The sequence below is a fragment of the Mangifera indica genome, chromosome 9 (genome assembly GCF_011075055.1).
Source record: "Mangifera indica cultivar Alphonso chromosome 9, CATAS_Mindica_2.1, whole genome shotgun sequence".
Lineage (NCBI taxonomy): Eukaryota > Viridiplantae > Streptophyta > Magnoliopsida > Sapindales > Anacardiaceae > Mangifera > Mangifera indica.
Genome location: NC_058145.1, coordinates 16,491,780 through 16,517,522, shown reverse-complemented (window position 1 = coordinate 16,517,522; position 25,743 = coordinate 16,491,780). Strand labels below are relative to the sequence as shown.

The following is a 25,743-nucleotide window of genomic DNA, read 5'->3' as shown; positions in this document are numbered from 1 at the left end:
TCTGCCGTAGGTGCCAATTTGAAAATGCATCAAAAGTTGGGTGGGAAATAGTCCTTCTCCCAAGTTCTTTTCTCTTAAACACATAGTCAGACATAACAGTGGACACTTGGGGCAGCAAGAATTTATGATAAACAGATGAGTCTTTTTCATGGCCATACAATTATTCAATAGTAAATAGGGTTACAGATGACAGTATTTCAACGTTAGTGCTAATTGTGGAGTTCATTTAGGTTGCCATCAAGAGAATTAAACTAAAACAACTTTGAAAGAAACTCAACGAGCTCAAACTTAAACCAAGAAACTTAACGAGCTCAAACTTAAACGAGTTTGTACTCATCTGAAGTTGAATCCAACCCTAACTCTACCTTCGCTTTGTCACTTTCTGGCGAATGTTTCTCATGATGTACATACAGCTTGACTTTAAAATATTTTTACTTGATCATATGAACTTAGAAGAATCAAACCCCAAATACACCTTGCAAATTGTTCAACATTCATTTACTTGGTTATGGGTTTGATCATCTCTCAACCAAGATAGGACTGAGCCATTGCAAGTTTCTCAATCATAATTCATTACTAGGAAAGTTTTATAAGATGACCAAGTTAGTTGAAGGCGCCAAGTTCAGGTGAAGCATTGAGATCCACATCTGCATTCTAAGAATTTGGAGAAAACTACCCATCTACTAAGAATGTCAATAAATAACAAAGAAGAAATAATGGCACGGTGGTCTTTGCTTAACTGAACTGGGAGACCAAAAAAAAAACATCATTTATCTTCTGCAGTCTTTCTTTTGCTCCTGAGCATGTCCGTGAAATTCACCCTCATGATTCGCCTGAATCTAGTATCCTCTGCCGGAGAAACTGGCAAGGTGACTGTGGATGAGGACTCCACTAGCTCAGGTGGTGGTGGCAGTGGCTCTGAAATTTCTTTCTTGCCTAATAGCCCGCCTTCACCAAAGAAGCTGGTAACAGACGATGCAATCCCTAGATGAGCACCCACTACCTTACTGATGGCCTCAAGAGTTCCACCAGACCTTTCTTTCAATATTATTTCAATGGCTTCTTTGTGTGCTGGGTCCAGTGCATCAGGGTCCTTTAACAGGTTTTGTATGGCAGGTATCAGGAAGTCCCGGACACTGGTAGCAGAAAGATCTAAAACAAGCACAGCATTTGAGTTAAACATCAAAACAACAAAAACTGAAAATGCAAATCCGCTTTTAAGGCAGTTGACAGAAAGGCAATGTAGTTTGTAAAACAGAAATGTCTCAAGTAAGATGAACATAAAAACTCAGAAATGCAATTTGATGAATTACATTTCTTTAATCTAATTTTAAGACAGCTCATGTTCACTCGAACAAATTAAAATAACCGTCTGCACTTGTTATGCTGAAAATATAATTGAGAAGATGTAAACCTGCAGCATCCAAAGCACGAATTGATTCACAGTAAGCATTAGCTTTTTCACGATGACGCACAAGATCACTTGAAGAAGTTGGTATTGCTGAAAGATGGAATATCTTGGACAACAAATGTATATCAAGCTAAGGAAATAGCAGTTTAAACTGATGACCTAGACAACATGAAACCAGTAACACACTGAAATGCTAGAAACAATGCATATATTCCACAACAAAAAGAGAAGAAATAAAACCCAAAGAAACCAAAATAAAAAACAAAAACAAAACTTAAGCAAGAACATATCTCATTTAGGATATAATCTCTAAGTCTATCAGTTGTATGCGGCACTGCTACCGCCAATGCATGGACCACAGCAACAGTTGCTTCATGGGATCCATCTTCAAGAAAAGCATCCATTTGAACACGTATCTTATCGACAATCTACAATGTCAAATTTATTAGGGCAGTGTCAGAGACTGCATTATAATTTAAACATTAAGTCAAAACCGAAAAAATTCACACCATGTCATTTTTAAAATGTTGTGCCACAGCTCCAAATGCATCTATGCTGGCATACTTCACATTCAGGTTTTGGTCAGACCCAAGAGTAACCAATGCAGGAAGAACATGAGTAGAGGCAACTTTTGCATCAATATATGGTACCTGCGGTATAAATGAAGTCAATGTTTCGAAAATTCATGTTAGGGGTAACTGCCAATGACACATCATAGTAGTGTAACTTACAACAACTTTCAAAAGATTGGAAGCATTGATTTTCATATCAACATTGGAGCTGACGACCATTTCCCACAAAATATTAAATACCATACCATGATATTCTTCAAATGTGCTGCATTATAGAATACATCGATAAGTTGGAGAAAAATATAAATAATTAATGCTGAAAGCTGAACATCACTAAACAACCAGATGAAGCGGACAGCATTATTAATCTCAGCACTGCACTTCACTGAATGATTCTCTTTCATGGCACCTTCAACTAACAGCATTCTCAAGCAGTCTGCTAATTGTTCATGTTTGCTAGGAGAGCCTAAAACACCAGCCAAGAGAAGCGGCAGTACACACATAGAAGCAAGTTTCTCAGCCACAGCAGTTTTTGGCCTAAGACCTGCAATCAAATAACAATTAGATAACAAAACAAGATCTGAAACAATACCAACAAACATAAAGAGTCCATTACCTTTGATTCTTGAATGAATGGTTGAAGGAAAATATGTCAAATCAGCATTATCCCCGACTGCTACCAAGAATACGGGCAGCATAATGTGTGTTAGGTAAGAATCTCCATAATTTTTTGACACAGCCAACAAAAACTGCAACATCATTCTCCAGGTTAGCAATAAATGGAAGAAAAATTCTCAAGTGCAAAGAACAAAATGAAGACAAGCAATGGAAAGTAAAAAAGCACGATAAGACAGAAATACCTTAGTAACTAGGTTTCTCAAATTATCTTCTTTCTGAGGTAACATGCAGGCCAGCTGTATCAAATCAGGAAAGCAGTTGGCATGCATCCATTCAAATGCTGGCCACTCAACATGTCCCCTAGACAGATATAAGAATCTCAGAGAAGTATTCAATGTTGTAGTTTCTTTTCAAAAGAACAAATAATTTTTCCTCCAAGAAATGAACAAAATAATCAGAAGAACTGAATAGAAAGCAGAGCTTACCCGGCATACAATTCAAGCAAGGAACTAGGAAAAGCTCCCTCTGATACTGAAGCAGCCGAAAACGGACATGTCTCAATTGCATTCTGCTGCACAAAAGGAAGCAATTCTACCAGCATTCTCAGTAGAACTTCAATATTCCAGCGCTCCCTTTCACCTAAAACATGAAGATGTGACTCTATAGACCCTTCGACTCCAGAAAGAGGTGGACAATGCTGAAAATATTTGAAGAGCAAAACATTGAAGAGGAAAAAGCATCACAAACCAGTTGTGAAATTACAAGTGAGAAATCAATGGCAACAAACAAGATACCTCAGTAGAGCTCAAGATATAGGAAAGTAACACTCTCAAAATATGGTCCAATTTGTTTCCCCAATTTATCACAGCAGGAAGTAGTTCTTTAAGTGTAGTTTCTACCACCACTCCTGATGGATCACAGACCAACTGGAACATCAAATCCTCCACCTATCAACAAACAGAATTGAGATGTTGGAGAAGCTTCATATATGTATAATTTTATTCTTTTACTTCTTTTCTTGTAAGCCATCATATTAGGGTAAAGGCAAAAGGCTCCAATCCCTAGACCATGTGTCATCAACCTGTTCTAGAGCTTACATTGTAGCCAAACTGTCAAGTCAGAATTCTTCGCCATGATTGCCTCGAAGCATATTTAGTGAGGCTGACCTTGAAATATTTGTCCAAATTCGGAAAGAGTGGGAGCAGCAAGGCCAGATTATGAGCAGCAGCCTCTCGAACAACAGTTGCTGCATCTTCTATCAGTTGTTGCACAATAGACAATATAAGAGAATCACGAATCTCAGGCCGGACAAATTCTGCAAGCTCTCCACATGATTGTGCAACAAGCAACCGACGTTCTTCATACATGTGATTTATCTGTGATCCATTAAAGAAGAAAATTGCAACCAAAAATTATGAACATGAGATACATTAAGTAAACTATGAGGTCCCTCCATAGGCATGAACAGAACTCACCTGTTCCCAACACTGAGGAAGCAATTCCATTTCTGTTCTCATCTCTCCAACATTCTTAGCAAGGGTAACACAAGCCTGAAACGAAGACAAATGAAGCAGGATTATGGTCAACCTACAGGATTGTGGGAACATATAAATGTGTATTCCAGGCAGTCACCTACATCCATTATAATTTTTCTCTGCTGTTCATCTGGACGTTTGATCAAATTAAATAGTGAGTGGGTCAGGGTATCTCGTGTGCTGCCATCTGGATGGCGCTCAATTGCACACATTATCAGAGGAAGAAGCTCCTATAGTTAACAAAATTATGAGAAGTAAATCTCGACACAAAAGTTCGAGAGACATGCATTCATAAAAATAAATTGATTCAAGGCAAACCTCCCGATGGTTTATCAGAACATAAGGAACAATCTTGGGCAAGGCATCTGCAAGGATCTGAATAGTTCCTAAACCCTGTCAAAGTACAATAATATCTCAGCTAAATTGTGTCAAAGAAGTTTAGATTGAAAAAAAGGGAAAAAGGGAAAAAGGTTTCAAGGTTTTAGATTTTTTTTTTAACAGTAGTGGATCAACATAGAATATTCCCAATTTTGACAAAATTTCACAAACACTGCAACATGAATTCCTTACTAAACAAAGACAAAAGATAGAATTCCAAGGTGAAAGGATATGCTATCCTAAATATGGAGAATGAACTTGCCGTTTTGTCAGCTTCATCGCTAAGACAGCCTGATTTCGAATTGAGCACACTGTCCTCTGGAGTTGGTTCATCATTCTGTTTGAGAATACTTTCACTGTTTGCTAAATCATTATTTGCATTTGAAAGATTTGTCAATGCCTCTTGTGAGGCTTCCTCAGGTTGTTTAATTGTGCTATGATCAAGGATCCGAGTAGCCAATGACTGAACTTCTTCACTGTTTAAAACTTCAACCATACTAATTGGGTAAGAGGTTACAGATTTATTTTCATCCACTTCAACTACTTTCTCTTCTGTCTGTGTAGACTCAGAATAGACAGAGCCTACAGAGTCAGGAGCATTAGTATTCTTTGCCTTTAATCTTTCAATTTCCATCCGCAAAGCTTTTATCTCTTACTTGTATTTTTCCAAGGACTGGGATTGGACAACAACATCAGGAGCTACCAAATTCTGTGAAGAACAGGATCCTTCAATATGCATTTTGAGTGCAGTAATTTCAGCTCTGCAATCATTAAGTTCCTTCCGTTGGTGCTCCAAAGCCTTCCTCAAATCTTGCACCTGCAAAAGTGCATAAGTGAATATGCCAACATATGAGTATTAAATGAAAAATGCTTGCGAGAATGTTAAAGAGTGAACTTACCAATTTCTCCCTTTCCTTAAGATCTTTATGAACCGCTTCTAATGATTTGGTTAATAAACTTATTTGACCATCAGAAACTTCTTTGCTTTTCAGTAAGCTCTCCTTTTCAATATTCAAACTCTCATTTGCTTTTAGCAATGACTCATTTTCTCGAAGCATAGCAATTTTCTCCTGCAGCATAAGGAGCGTTTGAATATATATATATATGGGGAATTTCACTATCTTTTATTTTTTGGATTAAAAATTACTATACTAAATTAAAGAAGAGATTGAGGTTTCTTCAACAATGGACCAGAAATCAACAAAGAGATAAAAAAATTTGATAACCACAACAATTCCAGACAAGATAGTGACAAGCAAATTCTATATATATACAGGTAATTTAACAAAAGCAGAAATTTTCACATCCATGACAGATGAAATTTTCATTTCCAAATAATAATAATTATACAGAAAATTACTAATATCAATCATCCAAGACTACAATGTTCAAAATCTAAGAGCATTTAACTTATGCATTCACTATTAAGGGACTAAACATTACATAAAAAAATAAAAGTCAGTCAAAATGTAAGAAAGCAAAATGTATGTACAACATGGTATCATACTAACATGAGCAAAAAAAACATATGACATAAATCACAGTTCAAAGTATCAATTGCCATGAGTTTTGAAGCATGATTGTATATTCAGCTTATTATCTGGTAAATCACAAGGGCAAACTTCACAAATGAAGTAATTTCAATATTAAGAATGATTGCTACCCATATTTTTAAGGTTTTTGAGCGGTCACCAAGATGTAAGCAACTTGAAAGATCAGTGCCAATTGGTAACTACTAAGTTAGTTGGAATGTTGTGTCAGTTTGATCAAGTATTAGTTGAGACATAAGTTGGAAGACTACCTTAAAAAAGTGAGAAAAACATTTTTCTCTAATTAACACAAGTTGGCAAAAAATCTTGCAATAATAAACACTACATTCCAATGCATTTCTCTATGAAAAACATGTAAAAATATGCTATGTGTTTTCTTTGTTCTTGAAAATCAAGATAATATACAATAATCAAACTCAAACACCAATGAGCTCCTATAACAATCGACACCATAAAAAATCCTTATCAGTTTGACGGTTAAAAGCATCCGTTAAATCCTCCAACTCTTGTAGATAACATGGCTACAAATAAATAGATCACTTTTATGGGCTATAACAATTCTTTGAGATCAAGACCAGCTAACTAAATTCTGCAAGGATAACAAATTTGTCTTATGTAAAACATCAATCAGATACTCATGCAGACAAAAGAATTTCTAAATCAAAATAAAAATATCGGTACCAATCATTTACTCCCCACATCTTGCACTCCACCTAAGAAGAAATGGAACATGAAGATAATACACATCAAGGGGAAGCAAGAAAACGCAGGTCACACATTGAGCTCTTCGTATTACTCCCAGTGAACCCAAAAAAAAAAGCACACAAAACTTTTGAATATCGTCTCTATATAAGCATAAAAAGCAACCAGTCTACTAGACTTGTGTCTTAAAATATACCTCAGCAGCCTCAGAAGTGGATGAAAGATACTGATAATAATAATGCCGTAAGGCATCTGGTACACATGCAGGTGTGTTCTCCAAAACATCTAAGCTTTGGTCTGTAACCTGAAATAAGAGTATTGACAACTTAGGATCATGTTTAATACAAGCTACTCAAACAAATAGACAGACACACATTCAGCTACTTTTAAAATTTTAACCTCTTAATGTCAACATTTTCTATAAAGTTAAAAACTAAACACATAAGAACTACAAGTTTTGAAGATAAGCATGGACCTGCATTCCAAATTGTTCAATGACTTTCCCTTTGACCAATGATATGTCTTTTTTAGCTTTCTAGAAATTAAATAAAAAATAACAACGAAATTGTCTTCAAGTCAAAAGGAGGTCAATAAACAAATGAACAATTTGCATAATCAAGGCAGGTCCCTGCCTATTCTCATAACTTGTTGTAATTAAGAGATCTGAGAACAATCAGAAAACCTCACAGGAGGTCAGTGACATCTATCCTAAATTAATAGTTTCAGAATTAAACTCTCACAAACAAAACTTAAATAAAATTATGAAAGGAAGAGAACAAAGAAAATGAAATATACATTAAAATTTAACATACCTCTTCGTAAAAAGTCATTGTTGTAAGCCAGTACCCTGCTAGAAGTAAATATTCCTTTACAGCACAGTTAAGATCTCTTCGTTCATTATCCTTCAAAGGACCCAAATCAGATAAAAATGCATCCCTCTTCTTTCGTTGGATCTCAGTTCCATGTTGTACATTGTCATCAGCATCTAACTCTGTAAATGCATTTAATAGCAAAAGGAATTCACAAAAGGCTAAAGCATAGAGCTAGCTAACAAGTAAGCATAATGAGTATAAGCTAATACCAAAGGAGGAACATTACTTAAAGATCCATAATTTGTTCTAAATAAGGACAGAAACATTGATATCAGCATTCAACTGTTATGCAGTACTTACCCTGAGGGATGTATAACTACATTCTAATTTAAGACAAGACAAAACTGCATGAGTGTCAATTTTTTTCTCTCAAAAATGAAGAAAAGTGTCATTATTTTTGCACAGAAACTCCTTAATGTGCAGCTATATATTTTTTGGCAAATATTGGCCCTAGATTGTTCCATTAATTCCTAAAATGTAACACATCATGGACAAGTGATGCGCTCATGTATGATGATCACAGTTAACCAAATAACACAGAGTAATGCAGAAAATGTGTTAGGTGTTATTCAGAGGGAAACAGAAAAATTTCACAGTTCCAAATATCAAAGCCCAAACAGAAAACATACCATGCAAATTATCCTGTCGTAAATCAGTCTTTTTGTTTATATCAGTCTTTAATTTCGTAATGTCCTCTTGCACTAAACGGAGTTCATAATCACTAATTGCTAATTTTTCTTCCAGTGCTAATTTTTCTTCTAGTAAACTCTGAGGATCTGCAACTGCAATTCAAAATAAAACAGTGACACCAAAGCATCAAAATTGCTGCCCAGAAAATATTTCAGCACAATATCAACAATGTTCATCGTTTGCTGCCATAAAGGTGTAAATTATGAGAATTCATGTACTTGTCTGACAAAGTTTATTCAGAAGATTGTACCAAAATTATTTGGTTGTTGATTACTGAAAAAAAAAAAAAACTCTTCCCTCCATCGCAGACATTTTAACAGCATTATTAGTGAATGTCATGCTACTCTTCCTTCTGCACACCTACTACTAATTTCTCTGTGAAAAAACAAATTTAGTAAACCCTCAAAGAAAGGAGTTGAGTTTTCCACAATCATTTGACTTCATCTTAATGTTTTCAACTCTAATGACAAGCCTTTTTCTTATGTTCATATCCAATAACAAAAGACACCCAAATATTTAGTTTAAATAGACAAATATGATTAAAGATCATCAAATATCAATTCTTTTTTTTTTCTTCATTTACAATCAATAACTAATCTCCCTTTGAGTGACCATTCAAAAAATGAAATTTTAACTTCCATTACATTGTCACTGAACAATGAAGCCCACACACTATAAAAATCAAATATCAGAACTAAAAGCTCCCCACAGTACAATGAATCTTGAATATGGTTTCATAAACTTTGAATGCTCAAAATAAGAATTTGTCAATCACCACCAAAGAAACAACAAACTAATTTTTATCGGAATGCCATGTCACCACTGGTGTTTTTAAGTTTTATGATTCAATATAGAGTATAGCCTAATCTAACAACATTTCCTGTTCAACAATCAAAACGCATCGTTTATATAAGGTAAAAGCTAAGCAAAAGCTTCTGATCACAGTTTCTTAACGTTATAATTTCATACTGTAACTTCGAATCTCTAGATTTGCACAGTGAGCATTTTAAAGATAAAGAAGTTGGAGTAACCTCGAAGAGAGTTGAAGCGAGAGATGAGATCGGGAGGGAACTGAGTTGAATCAGAAAAGAATTGTTTGAGGCGAATGGCCTGATCGTCTCTGCCATCTTCAAGGAGCTCTTGTAAGAGCTCGAACGCCGTCAACAGATATTTCTCTTCCAATAAGAAATTCACCACGCAATTGCACAGCGACGATCTCTCTATATCCATTCTTCACTCTCTGGTAATCACGCTCATACCAACCACGAACTGGTCTGCTGCTGCCGTACAGAGTGGTTGAAAAAAGTGAAGAAGCGATTCGGTGTTACCAGTAAAACCAACAGAGTCGGTAGGTTTTGGAAGTGTCAACTTCGGATTCTGCGTAAAATCAAACAGTTCAATTATTTTTTTAGGACTATTTTCAAAATAATTTCAGAAATTACACGCATTCCTTATTAAATCCATGACGATACATACAAACTAAATTATAATAAGGAATAAAATAATCTTCAATTTATTTTGCAGATAAATCTGGGCATCGGCATTTGAAACACCGTCAATATGTCAACGGTTTGCGATAGAAACAATTGCACCTCCCTCGCGCCAAGACATGTGACGGAACTTAAAACTTTTTTTTTTTTAGGGCCAAATTATTTTTTTCCCAAATTTTGATAAATTAACTTTCTACCTTTTAAGTTTGAAAATTTTCATTTTCACACCCACTATTCAGTTTAATCAGTTAAACTTAAACGTAAAAGAATTGGACGGTGATTTAACGGCAGCTAAAAAATCCGACCGTCTCGTCCACATACCCTTTTCTTTTCTCTCTCTCTCTCTCTCTCTCTCTTTCTCTCTTTCTGGTCCCTCACTTATTCCAACCATCTCGATCCTTCTTTCTCCTCTCTTTCTCGCGAGGCCTCCTCCTTTATTTTCTTTACCTTTTCAGTTTTTAACTCCCGTTCAGACTTCGATCCATTTGCCAATGGTTTGTTCCCAACAGTCTACATGCTTCCAAACAAACAACCCACGACCTCGAAGCCCACCGCTCTTCTATCATAAACGACTTCAAGTCTACTCTCCTTAAAGTTCTCATCGATCTAAATTCACCTCCAAATCTATCAACTTTCCATCAATGTTGCTCCAACCTTCTCATACCATTTCACCTTTACCCTCTCTCTCTCAACTTTACTGTAATTTTATTTTGTCTCTGTATGTTTGAAGTAAAATAATATAATTAAATTAATTTTAAATTAAAATAAAATAATATTTAATTATATGATATTTATATATTTAAAATAAGAAGAAAGAGCTATTTTTCATCTAAATTTTAATCAAATTTTAAAATCACACTTATAAGAGATAAAAAATGCAAACTCTTATTTATGACCAATTTATCATCTAAATTTTTAATTAAAGATAGGGATAAAATCATTATTTTACTTATAAATTTTAAAACGTCAAAATTTTACATTTCACCCTTTTGGATTTTAAAAACTAACACTTCAATCCATCTTCAAAGTTTGAAAAGTTTAAATTTTACCCATAAGATTTGCTTTCTTCTCCGACTACATCGATGATCAACATTTTCCACTGATCTCTCTTCTTTGATTACAAAGGACAATGAAGAACGAACTTTCGTCACTCAGATTTAGACGATGAAATGTCATTCAGATCTAAAAGAACAGACGAAGGACGACATGATGAGCTACGAGAGACAAAGCATCATCCTTCGTCATGTGGGTTGTGCGACGAAGAGATTTCAGTCTCTTTATCACACTGTGCGACGAGGAGATGAAGATCTCTTCGTTGCACCACCGTCATTGCACCAAATGAAGGAGGAGCTCGAAAATGACGTTAAAAGATGAAGTTGAAGAATGAGGGTGAAACTGCTATTTTTGAAAGTTATGAGGGATGACTGAGTTTTGAAAAATATGAAAACCCTAAGTTTGGGGGTGAAAATGTTACTTTTTAAAAAACTTTATGTCAAAGTGAAATATTAATTTTTAAAACCTTGAGGGAGAGAAAAGTAATAAATTTTATAATTTTTAATATAAGCAATAAAATGACTATTTTACCCATATCTTTAATAGAAAAAATTAACAGAAGTTTGGTCATGGGTGGAAGTTTAGGTTTTTCATCTCTTTTGGGCGTGACTTTGAAATTGGGCTAAAATTTGAATAAAAAATAATCTTTTTCCATTAAAATAAATTTATATAATATTATTTAAAATAATATTTAATTTTTTATTATTAATTAAACTCAATAGTTATATTTAAACATGTTAATATGACCGAACACAAATTGTTTTCTCCAGACTGATCACACCTAAAGTGGATAATATAAATTACCTTTTGATTCTTTTTAAGGGGAAAATTTACTAACTCCTAACTTTACCTTTGCCATTATCGAAGTTTCAAAATTTATTTGCAAAGGTTGTTTCAAAAGCTAGTTTAATTGGCTAAATATGAAATCCTAACAAATCACAAAAGAGTTTGGATTTGAGATTTACAAACACCAAAAGATGAGATTTAAGTTTTAACTGCTCTGGTGATACAAAAAATAAAAGGCCAAATGACTATTTCCCACCCAAGCTCTGATGTAAATCTAATTTCTTACATATTAATTATTGAAAATTTAAATACCTATTTATCTATTAAATTTTATTATTACTGTCAGGGGTAAAATTATTATTTATTAAAATATTTAAAAAAACTTAAAAATTTATCATAGTTCTTCTCTCTAAATTTAACAATCTAACAAAATTCGTATTATCTAAAGTTTGAAAAATCAATATTTTTTTTAGAGTTTTTCCAACCATCATTGCTAGCGGTTAGAGACAAAAACGATGAGGACGATATTCTCCCTCCCTCTTAGTTGCTCTCTCAATCATACTTTATTTTCAATTATTACTGATCGAAGAATTGATCGACAAAAACAAATCATTCGTCTTTGTCTAGAGAAGAATGATCTTTGTTTGTTGGTTTCTTTGATCGATAACTGTCGGAAATAGAATAGAACTGAGAGAGAAGCTAGGAGGGAGGGATAATATCGTCATTGTCTTTGATAGTGTGCTGAAAAAACCTTAGAGAGAAATATAAGTTTTTCAATTTTTTGGGTGAGAGAATTTGTTAGTTTTTAAACTTAGGAGATGGAAATGTGATAAATTTTTATTTTTTAAATTTTTTATTAAATTACAATTTTAACCCTGATAATAATAATAAAATTTAACAAATAAATGGATATTTATGTTTTTGGTAATTAATAGATGGAAAGTTGAGTTTGTATCAAACCATGGGTGGTATATAGTCATTTGGCCAAAATAAAATGTTTCAGTAATTAGGTCAATGATAATAATGAATACATCAAAATATTTTATGGTTGATTTTCAATCTCCTTTAGTAGAGTTTATTGGTAGAATATGCTCAACAACAATAGTCATTAGAGCTGATCGAATTTCATGTTTCAAAGGAGATTTGCAGGTTAATTTTATGAGCACCGACAATTTTAAGCAGGCTTTATTGCTTGAATATGGTGGGGGGTACTCTCTTTGAGGGGATGAACACAATTTATGATTTTATTTTATTTCAAGTCTCAAAATTTTCTGTTCTCGTGGTTGAGCATCTTCACACGTAGCAGTAGATTGGCCTGTCTCTGTACTGTGCCTGAAAATATCAACGGTGTTATTTTCCATGAACCTGACAAAAAACTTGTTTTTGTTCCTGCTGCCAACCTCCCGGAATTTAAATAAACGAAAATAAAGCGGAAAATGGAATATTTCATGGCTGGCGATCCATCCAACACCAACCAATCGTCACAACACAGGTTACTCTTTCTTCTTCCTTTGCTGTTCTGTCTTTTATTCTATTGAATTTAACCAACAAAAACATTAACTTGAACACAATTCTCCACCTTTTTCCCTTCAGAAGAATTACCCGGTATGTCTTTCAATCTCATGCTCCTTCAAACTCCTTGCATGGATTTCATGTTTATCTTTTGAGTTTTTCTTACTGTTATGAAACAGGTTAAGGATGGATAAAAGAAGAAATGGGTCAGTGAAAGCAGCAGATAATAAGTATGGAGAATGGTTCATTGATGGTACTTCTTCAGTGAGGAAACTCCAGATGGACTCTCAAGAGGTAAAATTAGCTGCCAAATTTCTTGTTGGTGTTGTTGCTTTTGATTTAATATAATTGTTTTGGAAATTTTATCTATGTTTATCATATTGAAGACATCGTCTTCAAGACTGAAAGAGCTCCACAAGGCGAGAAGAGATATTAATAGGTACAGAGAGAGCAGAAGAATGGCAGAGTCTGTAAAAGCTCAAGCTGAGTCCGAATTATCTGTTGCAAGAAACACAGTCAAAGACCTGGTTTCCCGGATCGAGGATACAAATTCTAAGGCAGAAGCGAAGATGAAATATGTGAATGAAACGCTAAAGAAGTCTGGTAAGCGTATGGAGAGTTATCGGTATGCAGAAGTGATGAAAGAATTGGAGGCTGTGAAACATGAATTGAGTAAGCTTAAGCTTGATATGGCTTCTGTATTGGAAGAAAAATCGCAGGCAGAGAAGGAGATTGAGACAACAAGCTCGAAAATGTGGTCTAATATCAGTGTTGAAACGCTAAGGAAAGCGATTGAGGAAGTAAATGAAGAACAAGTGTTGGTTGAGTTGGCACGAATTGAAGCCTTGAAAGAGGTTGAAGAGATTGAAGCCCAAAGAGAGAAAAAAGCCTCTGAATTCTCATTCGCCATGGAGGAAACAAAGAAGAAAAAGAAAGAAATAGTTGAGGAGATTGAGCAGTCTAAGGAGGTTGAAGAGAAATTGGCTGTCACACTAAGTGATGTGAATGTGTTAGAAAATGCACTAAAATGTGTCAAAGGAATGGACAAAAGGCTCCAAGGAGATGACACCTCAAAGTTTACAGAAAGCAGTTTTCAGGAATTGGGAGGTTTGCCTTTGTTAAGGTCAGTCATGGAAGAATTAGAGGTGGCCAAGAAAGAATTAGCTTTAAAAAGGGATGAGGGTTATCAGTTCATGGCTTCAATGGATGTAATAAGGAATGAGATGAAGCACGTGACTGAAGAAACAGTGCGGTTAGAGAAAGCAGAACACAAGTCGGATTCGATTGTTCAAAATCTTAATTCAAAGCTACTTAGAGCAAAATCTAAGCTGGAAGATGTTTCTGCAGCTGAAGAAAAGGCTAAAGCAATTGTAAGTAATCTATCACTTACTGTTGAACAGTTAAAGACTGAAGCTGAAGCTGCAAAGAAAGAGAAAGAGCTTATAATTCAGGAAACTGCAACCATCAAGGAAGGAATTCAGAAAACTGAATCTGAAATTGATTCGACTGGAGAGGAGTTGATAGCTGCAATGCAAGAGCTGAAGGAAGCGAAATTATCAGAAGCTTTAGCTCTTAAGAATCTTAAATCTCTCATAAAAAGCACAATGCAATCGAGAGCTTCTGCATCACAGAATGGTTCATCGATTACCATTTCAAAGTTTGAATATGAGTACTTAACTGGGCATGCTGCTGGGGCTGTGGAACTTGCAGATATGAAAGTGGCTGCAGCTCAGGCATGGATTGAAGCTTTAAAGGCCAGTGAAAAGGAAATACTAATGAAAATTGAAATGGCTCAATGGGAAATCAAAGAAACAAGAATGGATGAAGAGAAAGAGGTGTTTAGAACTGAGAGATCACTTTCAACAATGAGAAAGGTAGAGCAGGAAATAAAGAACTTGAGACACGGGGAAGGAAAAAGACCAGAAGCCAAAAACTTGCAGCCCAGATTGTCAAGAAAATCTATGAAAGCCAGTGGCAATTTAACTCCATCAAGACGGGGGAAGTATCAGAAATCTGCCTCCCCTGCAAATAAGACACCGCGATCAACTTCCTTCAATGTCAAGAGGAAAACAAAGGTGATGCCAAGTTTTGCTAAGTTATTTAGTGGCAAGAACACTGACTAGGATCTCAAAGCTGTTTGAAGATCTTTTACAAGCTTAAATATCAGGTGATATTTACGTAATAACTGTTGGCTTTCCAAGTTTCATCAATTCATACTTTCATATTTTGGAAAGTTGAAGCTCTGGTTAGTTGTGTGAGGCATTCCTGTATAATAATTGAGAGTTCTGTTTCTATTGCATCTCATACAGTAACAATATGTTTAAAGTCTCAAATTTTCTTGTGTGAAACACAATCATCATATTGTACTTCCAGAAACCCAATTGAGCAAGTTTATTTTGAAGACAGTTGAATAATTAAACAACTAAGCACAGGCTAAAGTCAAAGCCATATATACTGCAACCAGATTCCGATTGCAACGTATATATACCGTAGTTTGGCAATTTATCATAAATTAAAGTTCACGGTGAAACCGAAGTCTAGGCAACCAGAAAATCGATGCATTGGTTAGTCAATTTGTTAGTTATTGGTTGGACCATGGAGTTAGTCAATTTGTTAGTTATTGGTTGGACCATGGAAGCGCTAGTTGCTGTCATGCCATCCCTAATAGACCGTTCATTGTATTGCTCACTTGACTTGCCAACATCTAAATGCACCAATCATCGCCTTAACTCACGCTGTTTGCAGCAATATTGGAACCTCATCCTCATTATGTCAACCATCCCAAACACATGATCACTACCCTGCCTAATTCTGTTCACTATATAAAAGTATTGACACAGAAAAAGAATATGAAATTTGACACTCTTAAAATAGAATATAAACAAAAACAATTGTGCTTTGTTGACGAGTAAAACTGAATGTAAGACTCATAATTAAATATGATTACTGTGTTTGCAAATACTAAAGCATGCCATATGCAAATTAATTGATAGAAAATACACCCTTTACATTAAAAATTGAGCTTGCGTGATAAAGAAGAATGGTTTATAAATTGTAAATAATTTTGTCTGGAATCAGAAATACCAAAAACAGTTTTCCAGTTTTGGGAAATCAAAGTGGTTTTGCACTTTGCATGAGTTGTGTTTGCCCAGTCAATACTTCGAACTGACTATAAGCGGTGTAACGCCAGGAAAGAGGAGCACTGCTAGTTGAAAAATCACGTAAAATATGTTTGTCAATTCCAGCTTCCAGATTACGTCCATTTGAGTTTGTCGAGTATTAAGGTGATTCTTCAGAGCCCTTTCTTTCAGCTTTGAATTCACTTCATTTACTCTTCACAGAGATGGTTTTGCCTTTTGTTTTCTTGACTTTTCTCCTCTGCAATTGTAATCCTCCTGTGGCTTCACTAAATGTTGAAGGACTTGCTCTTCTATCCTTCAAAAAAGCCATACAGAACTTCCCAGAAGGCTATCTAAACAATTGGAACAACTCAGACGATAATCCGTGTGGATCGTATCCATGGAAGAGAGTTGTATGCAGAGAAGGAAAAGTCCTTTCTCTCAGCATTCCAAACAAGAATCTTTCAGGGTTTCTTCCACCTGATCTTGGAAAGCTCTCTTCTCTTCACCATCTTAATCTCAGGAACAACAACTTTTATGGAAGTTTACCAATCGAGCTCTTCAATGCATCAAATTTACAAAGTTTGATCCTATCAGGAAATTCATTTTCTGGGCCTGTTCCTCCTCAAATAGGGAATCTCACCAACCTACGATTTCTATATCTTTCTCAAAATTCATTTAATGGCTCGATACCTTCATCTCTAGTTCAATGCAAGAGATTAAAAGCTTTAGTCCTCAATAACAACAGTTTGAATGGCTCTCTCCCAAATGGTTTTGGAACCAATTTAACTACACTTCAAAAGCTTGACGTTTCCTTCAACAAATTGAGTGGTCTGATCCCCAACGACATTGGCCAATTATCAAGCTTGAAGGATACTCTTGATTTGTCTCACAATCTTTTCGGTGGTTCTGTTCCAGCAACTCTAGGAAACCTTCCAGAGAAAGTGTTCATAGATCTCAGCCATAACAATCTTACCGGCCCCATAGCCCAAGTTGCGGGCCTACTAAATTTAGGACCACCGGCTTTCATAGACAACCCTTTGCTCTGCGGACCCCCTTTGAAAGTTTTATGTCCTCCAGAAACTTTTCCTAAACCCGACCCTGCTGACCCTTCTATTAAACCAAAGAAAGTCCATTCAAGTTCCAGAGCAGTGATTGCAGCTGTTTCCATTGCCATGGTTGTGGGTATCTGCACAATCGGGATGTTGTTCTATCACAGGTACAAGGATTCTTGTGCCTGTAAGCGGGGCAACGGTGTTGGCAGCAGCCCCTTAGGAGAAAAGTTGACACTTAGACAGAAGATTTCCTGCTTCACAAAAAATGACTTGGAAACTTTATCAGAAGTTATGGAGCAGTATGAATTTGTGCCATTAGACTCACAGGTTGATTTTGATCTTGAGCGCCTCCTGATAGCATCAGCTTTCCCTCTGGGTAAGAGCAGAATTGGCATTGTGTATAAAGTTGATTTGAGCAATGGGCCAACCATGGTGGTAAGAAGATTGGGGCGTGGAGGCTGGCAAAGGTTCAAGGAGTTCCAAACTGAGGTGGAAGCGATTGGAAAGCTTAGGCATCTAAATATTGTCAGTCTCCGTGCTTATTTCTGGTCTGTCGAGGAGAAGCTTCTCATCTACGATTACATACCCAATGGTGACCTTACCACTGCACTTCATGGTAAGTATTGCCTCCTAGAAGAATTTGCAAATTTTGATTCTTTCTTCTTTGCCTGCCCAATGTTAATTAATAATTTCCATGATAATCATACATGTTCATTAGCTAACCATTTTAATTCTTCAAAATTGATCAGGGAAAGCTGGAATGTTTTACAGACCTCTCTTATGGTCTGTTCGTCTGAGAATCATAAAAGGAATAGCAAGAGGATTGGCTTTTCTACATGAGTTCAGCCCCAGAAGGTATGTCCACGGAGATTTGAGGCCCAGCAATATTCTGCTAGGACAAAACATGGAGCCCCATATCTCTGATTTTGGACTTCGCCGCCTTGCTAATATAACTGAGGAATCGCAAGCATCCCTATGTGAACAAACAACCAATGGAACACCACAACAGAGTTCTCCATGTGATTTTACCGTGAGAAACTCTACCTTGAGCACTTCTTGTTATCAAGCTCCTGAATTTTCAAAAGTCAGAAAGCCAACACAGAAGTGGGATGTGTACTCGTATGGAGTAATCATACTGGAGATGATATCTGGGAAGCTGCCAATGATTCAGATAGGTTCCCTAGAAATGAATCTTGTTCAATGGATTCATCTCATGCTTGAGCACGGGAAGCTGATGATAGATATCTTGGACCCCCTCTTAGCTCGTGATCTCAACAAGGAAGATGAGATGGCTGCTGTGCTAAAAATCGCTCTTGCCTGTGTCTGTAAGAGCCCTGATAAGAGACCTTCTATGGGGCATGTCTTTGATAGTTTGGACAGACTAACATCACCCATTGAATAACAGAACATGCTTGATGAAGTAAAAGAATTCACTCAATAAAAGACATGCCAGATGAGTGCCACGATTAATGAAGGGGAGCAAAGATTTTCGAGTTAGTATCACCGTACATAGTTTTCTTTTATGTTTCTAATCTGGCTCTGCTAGGTAAAAATGTTTTCCTTCCCTATATTTATCGGATTCTTCTTCCCAGTTTCTCTTGAATTAGAATTTTTCTAGCAACATTAGTTTTATCTTCTTATTCTAATCAATGGCTTTCACGACCGTCATACAGACTGCACAAAACTAAAAACTTTTGTTTTTTTGGTAAGTAAACTAAAAACTTTCATTGCTTTGAAAGTCAGTGAACTAAATCAAGCACTTAAAGATGGATAATTCAAATACATCAAACTTGTGACTTTTAACTGGTTGCATTTTTTTAACATAAAATCTTATAAATGATAATGACAAGGGAAATTACTTCATGCCAAAATGATGTTAAAAAGTGCCTCTTGAGAGGCAAATAAATTCTCATCCAAACTGAAGTGTGAAGAATAAATTTAGCAACAGGGTGCAGGCAATGCCTTCCAATAGGATAACAGTTCGACCATCTCAAAATGTTGAATTTTTGGTGATAAAGATTTCGCAAGAAAAATGAACAAAAAGCCTTCATGGTAAAAACAAAAAGGAACGTGCCAAGAACAGGTGGAGTGGATAAGTTCTAGTTCACAAATCACAATCTTTCTGCAGATTCAGAATTCATGTCAAGAAAGCTTCACAGCTATCATGCGCTAGACCACATTAATACGCATATTCTTTTTCCAAATCAAGTACTTTTTAAACACTATTGGAAACAAACTATAATTGACAAAACCTTATAAAATTCTAAGTGCAAGAAGTGCAGTCACAGACAACAAACAAATTTAAATTTATTCAGCAGCCAGAACTTCATTGTCATCAAAGATGATATCGAGATCAGAGAAGCAACATATTTACATCAAATTAAAACTATACAACTCTTGAGGCAAGTATCATTATTGAATTTTCACTACATAATCTCAAACACTTTAATCAGATAACATATGGAACATTGCATGACAAGAAAGATAAAGAAAAAGAAACTGGTGGCCGATTTCTCTAACTGTATATCAAACAGGAACAAATACCACCAAAATGATAAAACAAGCAAAAGCATTCAAATTTACCCACCCTGACTCCATTACCAAAACTGTTTCTTCTCTTCAGATAACCGACTTACTTTGGCCATATGCTTCTAGCCTATCGGTTTACTTTGTTCAAATGCGACTGTGACAAAGCCTCTGACAATGGTAATGTTGAGGCCTTCATGGTTTGATACTGAGGGAGCAAAGAGGGGGGCAGTGGCTGAGTTTTATATATTTGGGACAGTGCAGGGTCATCATTATATTCATCGCAGTAATTAGCAGTTTCTCCAGAACCAAGATCAATTAGCTGAGGCTGACTATGTGTTTGGGATTCAACCACATTTTGTTGCTTATTTTCATTACAATTGACATCGATAGGTGCATTTACAACCTGGGTTGTTCTATAAACTGGTGGGATGAACTCAGGTACAGGTGGGGTTGCCATGACATCCTTGTGAGCTACTTGGGAAGAAATTAACATAGAATTTGGATGCAATGGAGGCCGACCTGAAACCACTGGCAAAATCTCTTTGGAACCATATTGCACAGAAGACTCATATATTTGGGCCTGATCAGCTGGCATAACATATACCGGGTATGATTGACTAGGCAGATATTGCAGCTGCTGTGGATGTGACAGCATGTTATGCACAGGATAGTTAGAGGCAACCGGCACTACTCCGGTAGGGTTTTGAGGTACATAATGACCACCCAATTGTACAAATTGCATTTGTTGTCCCTGCAGCTGATCCAATTGTGCAGATAATGTATACACTGAAGCCTGAACTGTTCCATGTGATGGCATATGCAAGACAGGTTCACGAATTTTACTATCCCATGATTCATATGCGTTGAAAGAAACCTTATTTTCCATTGCAACAACAGGAACAATGTGGTCTTGGAAAGTTCCAATCTGCGCATTCGATATAGCATTTCCCAAGCTATTTATATCACTGTAAAAAGTTAATCACACAATCAAAACTATGCCTCAAAACAATTTCATTCCTATTTGGTTCTTGGAAAATCTATGAAAACGCGTTTAAAGCAGTTCAATGGTAACCAAGTCAAGTATTAGTAGATTCAATTCAATTTGCGATTTCACATAATAGCATTAATAATAAACTAACCAGGTCCGATTATTTCCTTTTACCAGCTTCTATAATTTCTCACTATATCTTAACAGCTTTCAAATCAACCAAAAGATATAGTGTGAAAATTTATTTGCCTTTCAAATCAATCAAATCAACCAAAAGAATTTATTTACGTTTCTCTAATTCTCAAAATAGTAAAAGCATTTTAATGAACTGAAAGAAACAAATTTAATATTTAACTTCTTATTTCATAGTGTTACCTCAGATTGTCCCATATGAGACTTCCATTTTTATGACATATTTAAAATAAGGTATTTCTATCACTGATCACCGTCGTAGCCGTATTATTCTCACAAATGAGCTCCATGTCTGGATGGCCACAAGGTTCGGGTCCATCTTGTCCCCAAAAAAGGGTAACGGCCTTTGATATTCCTACATATAAACTTGGTACAGCGAAGAGAAGAAGGAAAAGGCAAGCCATTTTGGTGGAAAATGGAGAGTCCACATTCCAGGAAACAGAACCATTAATGAATTGGGTTCATTGTGTTACACAGAGAGAGTTAAATCAAAGCTAAGAAAGAAAATTCAAGTAAAGCGAGGGAACGACTTTGGAATATTTGCACTGTGTTCAAAGTGCAAATATTATTTTTTCCTTCACTAGATTTTGTCCCACTGGGTTTTCCTAGTAAGGTTTTTAACGAGGCAGTTTAAGCACGTCCGACACCAACTTATAGGACATTTAATAATTATGTCCCTTTGCTTTGGTTTTTATCTCACTGGGTTTTTCTTTAGTAAGGTTAATATAATTATCTGTAAGTGGCGGAAATCCAAGGGGGAGTATTATATATGGTGGATCTTCCACCACGTAGGCAAGATTGACAAATTAGTGTGAATGCAAGAATATAAGCATGCATTAAAGTCAAGAATGGAGGGTAGCAGGTTTTCTATATAAAACCCTCTCCTCTCATTTGTACATATACTTTATTCTCAATTTAGTTGCATATTGCTTTTCTTTATTCTTCTTTTCATCCGGGAAAGCATTTTTCCTTGAATAGCTTCTGCTCTTCTTCTTCGCTCGGCTCACTGCTGGCTTCTTCCTGTGATTCAAGTTTACGTTGGTGATGTTGCAGGGGAATATGCTTAGATGGTGACATAGTTGTAGAAAACGTTGGAGGTTTCGGTGGAGCTTGCAAGTTTTCTAGGCTACCTGCCAGCATTTCCACAACCTTAGTCATGGATGGTCTGTCCGATGGAAAAGTTTGAATGCACCACAAGCTTACAAGGATCATCTTCTTCGCCATCTCTTTTTCCTCTGCAGTGACAACCCCAAGAAGATTAATGCACTGTTCTTCGCTTGACAAAAGATGCTTGAATAACCAATGTGAAGAATATATTTCACCGGTGTGGGATGTTGCATCATCAATATTCTTTTTTCCTCCTACTATTTCAAGAATCATCATTCCATAACTATACACATCAGATTTGTGAGAGACTCCTCCAAAGTTTCTACTATATACTTCCGGGGCAAAATACCCAATAGTTCCTCTTACTTCCAACATTGACAAGATACTTTCCTTATTTTTGGATTGTTTAGCAAACCCAAAATCAGATATCTTTGGACAAAAGTCTTCATTCAAAAGAATGTTGTGAGGTTTTATGTCAAAATGCACAATCCTGATGCTACAACCTCTGTGTAAATACTCTAGTCCTCTTGCAATTTCAACGGCAATCTGAAACTTTGTCTTCCAATCCAATTTTTGGTTCATACTTGAAGATTCTTGATCATATATGAATTTATCTAAAGACCAGTTAGGCATGAATTCATAAATCAAAGCTCTTTTATTTCTCTCGCAACAAAACCAACCCTAGAAGAGTGACTATATTGACATGGGATGTTCTGCTGATATTAGCCACCTCATTCATAAATTCTTCTCCACTATTACCCCTAGATTCCTTCAAGACCTTGATAGCTACAGGAAGACCATCAGGTAACATTCCTTTGTAAACATCGCCATAGCCACCTTGACCAAGTTTATTGCTGAATGATTTTGTTATCTTTTTAATATCTGAATAATTATATCTTTTTGGAGCAAGAGACCCGTAGCTTCTAACAAGGGCCTCCAACTTTTTATCGTTCTCTGTTTTATCCCTCCAGAAGAAGACAGCCTTTTCTAATGTAAGCAGTTGTCTTAGACTGCCGCCCATGAGAAATATACAGAGGATTATCAGTATTCCCACCACACTAACAGCAACGCCTGTATTAAGGGATAGGGTGATCTAAAGTTATTAAAAATAGATTACTGCAATAATAATTGACACACTGTTACTACAGTATAAATATTAAGGTTGTCATGAGCTTGTTAATTACCTATGAAAGCATTTCTCTTCTTGCTGAAAATTGATCCTGCATGTAAGATAAGTTAGCTACACTTTCCTTCAAACTTAAATATTCATACGGTGACACGAATTCAGGAACAGGGGTTTCGAATGAAAATTTGGGAGTTCTAGTATCAGAACAAGTGTTCTGGTGAGATGAACGAACACTTCATGTTCTTATAGACTAAGAATGAATAAAGGTAGGGTGCGAATAATGATATAAAAACATGTAGGTACAAACCTGATGAAGTTGGCGAGGAAGAGGAAGAACATGATGCGGAGAATTGTCCATCTGGGCAGTAGCAAATTGTTTGATTTAAGAGAAGATCGCTATGTTAGGTGCATCATGTTCTCCGCATCATGTTCTTCCTCTTCCTCACCAACTTCATCAGGTTTGTACCTACATGTTTTTATATCATTATTCGCACCCTACCTTTATTCATTCTTAGTCTATAAGAACATGAAGTGTTCGTTCATCTCACCAGAACACTTGTTCTGATACTAGAACTCCCAAATTTTCATTCGAAACCCCTGTTCCTGAATTCGTGTCACCGTATGAATATTTAAGTTTGAAGGAAAGTGTAGCTAACTTATCTTACATGCAGGATCAATTTTCAGCAAGAAGAGAAATGCTTTCATAGGTAATTAACAAGCTCATGACAACCTTAATATTTATACTGTAGTAACAGTGTGTCAATTATTATTGCAGTAATCTATTTTTAATAACTTTAGATCACCCTATCCCTTAATACAGGCGTTGCTGTTAGTGTGGTGGGAATACTGATAATCCTCTGTATATTTCTCATGGGCGGCAGTCTAAGACAACTGCTTACATTAGAAAAGGCTGTCTTCTTCTGGAGGGATAAAACAGAGAACGATAAAAAGTTGGAGGCCCTTGTTAGAAGCTACGGGTCTCTTGCTCCAAAAAGATATAATTATTCAGATATTAAAAAGATAACAAAATCATTCAGCAATAAACTTGGTCAAGGTGGCTATGGCGATGTTTACAAAGGAATGTTACCTGATGGTCTTCCTGTAGCTATCAAGGTCTTGAAGGAATCTAGGGGTAATAGTGGAGAAGAATTTATGAATGAGGTGGCTAATATCAGCAGAACATCCCATGTCAATATAGTCACTCTTCTAGGGTTGGTTTTGTTGCGAGAGAAATAAAAGAGCTTTGATTTATGAATTCATGCCTAACGGGTCTTTAGATAAATTCATATATGATCAAGAATCTTCAAGTATGAACCAAAAATTGGATTGGAAGACAAAGTTTCAGATTGCCGTTGAAATTGCAAGAGGACTAGAGTATTTACACAGAGGTTGTAGCATCAGGATTGTGCATTTTGACATAAAACCTCACAACATTCTTTTGAATGAAGACTTTTGTCCAAAGATATCTGATTTTGGGTTTGCTAAACAATCCAAAAATAAGGAAAGTATCTTGTCAATGTTGGAAGTAAGAGGAACTATTGGGTATATTGCCCCGGAAGTATATAGTAGAAACTTTGGAGGAGTCTCTCACAAATCTGATGTGTATAGTTATGGAATGATGATTCTTGAAATAGTAGGAGGAAAAAAGAATATTGATGATGCAACATCCCACACCGGTGAAATATATTCTTCACATTGGTTATTCAAGCATCTTTTGTCAGGCGAAGAACAGTGCATTAATCTTCTTGGGGTTGTCACTGCAGAGGAAAAAGAGATGGCGAAGAAGATGATCCTTGTAAGCTTGTGGTGCATTCAAACTTTTCCATCGGACAGACCATCCATGACTAAGGTTGTGGAAATGCTGGCAGGTAGCCTAGAAAACTTGCAAGCTCCACCGAAACCTCCAACGTTTTCTGCAACTATGTCACCATCTAAGCATATTCCCCTGCAACATCACCAACGTAAACTTGAATCACAGGAAGAAGCCAGCAGTGAGCCGAGCGAAGAAGAAGAGCAGAAGCTATTCAAGGAAAAATGCTTTCCCGGATGAAAAGAAGAATGAAGAAAAACAATATGCAACTAAATTGAGAAAAAAGTATATGTACAAATGAGAGAAGAGGACTTTATATAGAAAACCTGCTGCCCCCTTTCTTGACTTTAATGCATGCTTATATTCTTGCATTCACACTAATTTGTCAATCTTGCCTACGTGGTGGAAAATCCACCATACATAATAACATTATAATTTTCTAAATTTTTGAAAACATGACACAAGAAGGTTGCTAACTGTGGGATCCTTCTCTGGCATTTCTCATGAACTACGTTTCCACGCTAATTGTAGCATAGAGACGTGGCCATTGATGCTTATCGTGATAGTGGGGTAGGCATTTCGGAGACGGGTCAGAGTGAGCAATATGCCAGTCAGAAATTGGAATAAGCTATAATGGGAGAAATTTTA

At 36.1% G+C, this 25,743-nt stretch overlaps 2 protein-coding genes and 3 pseudogenes across 3 annotated transcripts; 3 read left to right on the top strand and 2 right to left on the bottom strand.

Moving 5' to 3' along the window:
• Nucleotides 1-555: 555 nt before the first annotated feature.
• Nucleotides 556-9,958, bottom strand: LOC123225308 (annotated as a pseudogene).
• A 2,730-nt stretch (nucleotides 9,959-12,688) lies between these two features.
• LOC123225314 (protein PLASTID MOVEMENT IMPAIRED 2-like) lies at nucleotides 12,689-15,468 on the top strand. 2 transcript variants are annotated; one of them, XM_044649248.1, is made up of 3 exons: nucleotides 12,689-13,149; nucleotides 13,349-13,463; nucleotides 13,556-15,468. In XM_044649248.1, the coding sequence occupies exons 1-3, from the start codon at nucleotides 13,094-13,096 to the stop codon at nucleotides 15,290-15,292; spliced, it is 1,908 nt and encodes a 635-aa protein (XP_044505183.1). In that variant the 5' UTR covers nucleotides 12,689-13,093; the 3' UTR covers nucleotides 15,293-15,468. The 2 variants fall into 2 exon arrangements, with proteins under 2 accessions (XP_044505183.1, XP_044505184.1); XM_044649249.1 differs by having other exon boundaries at nucleotides 12,689-13,262.
• Nucleotides 15,469-16,264: 796 nt separating this feature from the next.
• On the top strand, nucleotides 16,265-18,946 carry LOC123225310 (receptor protein kinase-like protein ZAR1). Its single transcript, XM_044649244.1, has 2 exons — nucleotides 16,265-17,959; nucleotides 18,093-18,946. Exons 1-2 carry the CDS (start codon nucleotides 16,513-16,515, stop codon nucleotides 18,743-18,745), a joined length of 2,100 nt encoding a protein of 699 aa, XP_044505179.1. The 5' UTR covers nucleotides 16,265-16,512; the 3' UTR covers nucleotides 18,746-18,946.
• Nucleotides 18,947-19,723: 777 nt separating this feature from the next.
• On the bottom strand, nucleotides 19,724-23,616 carry LOC123225317 (annotated as a pseudogene).
• Nucleotides 23,617-23,794: 178 nt separating this feature from the next.
• Nucleotides 23,795-25,337, top strand: LOC123225318 (annotated as a pseudogene).
• The last annotated feature ends 406 nt before the right edge of the window (nucleotides 25,338-25,743 follow it).

Excerpts from the sequence above, each read along its gene's own strand:
- LOC123225314 (XM_044649248.1), top strand. The coding sequence starts at position 13,094 with ATGGAATATTTCATGGCTGGCGATCCATCCAACACCAACCAATCGTCA. Across the intron at positions 13,150-13,348 it reads AACCAATCGTCACAACACAG|GTTAAGGATGGATAAAAGAA; the intron begins GTTACTCTTTCT and ends GTTATGAAACAG. Across the intron at positions 13,464-13,555 it reads TCCAGATGGACTCTCAAGAG|ACATCGTCTTCAAGACTGAA; the intron begins GTAAAATTAGCT and ends ATCATATTGAAG.
- LOC123225310 (XM_044649244.1), top strand. The coding sequence starts at position 16,513 with ATGGTTTTGCCTTTTGTTTTCTTGACTTTTCTCCTCTGCAATTGTAAT. Across the intron at positions 17,960-18,092 it reads CCTTACCACTGCACTTCATG|GGAAAGCTGGAATGTTTTAC; the intron begins GTAAGTATTGCC and ends AAAATTGATCAG.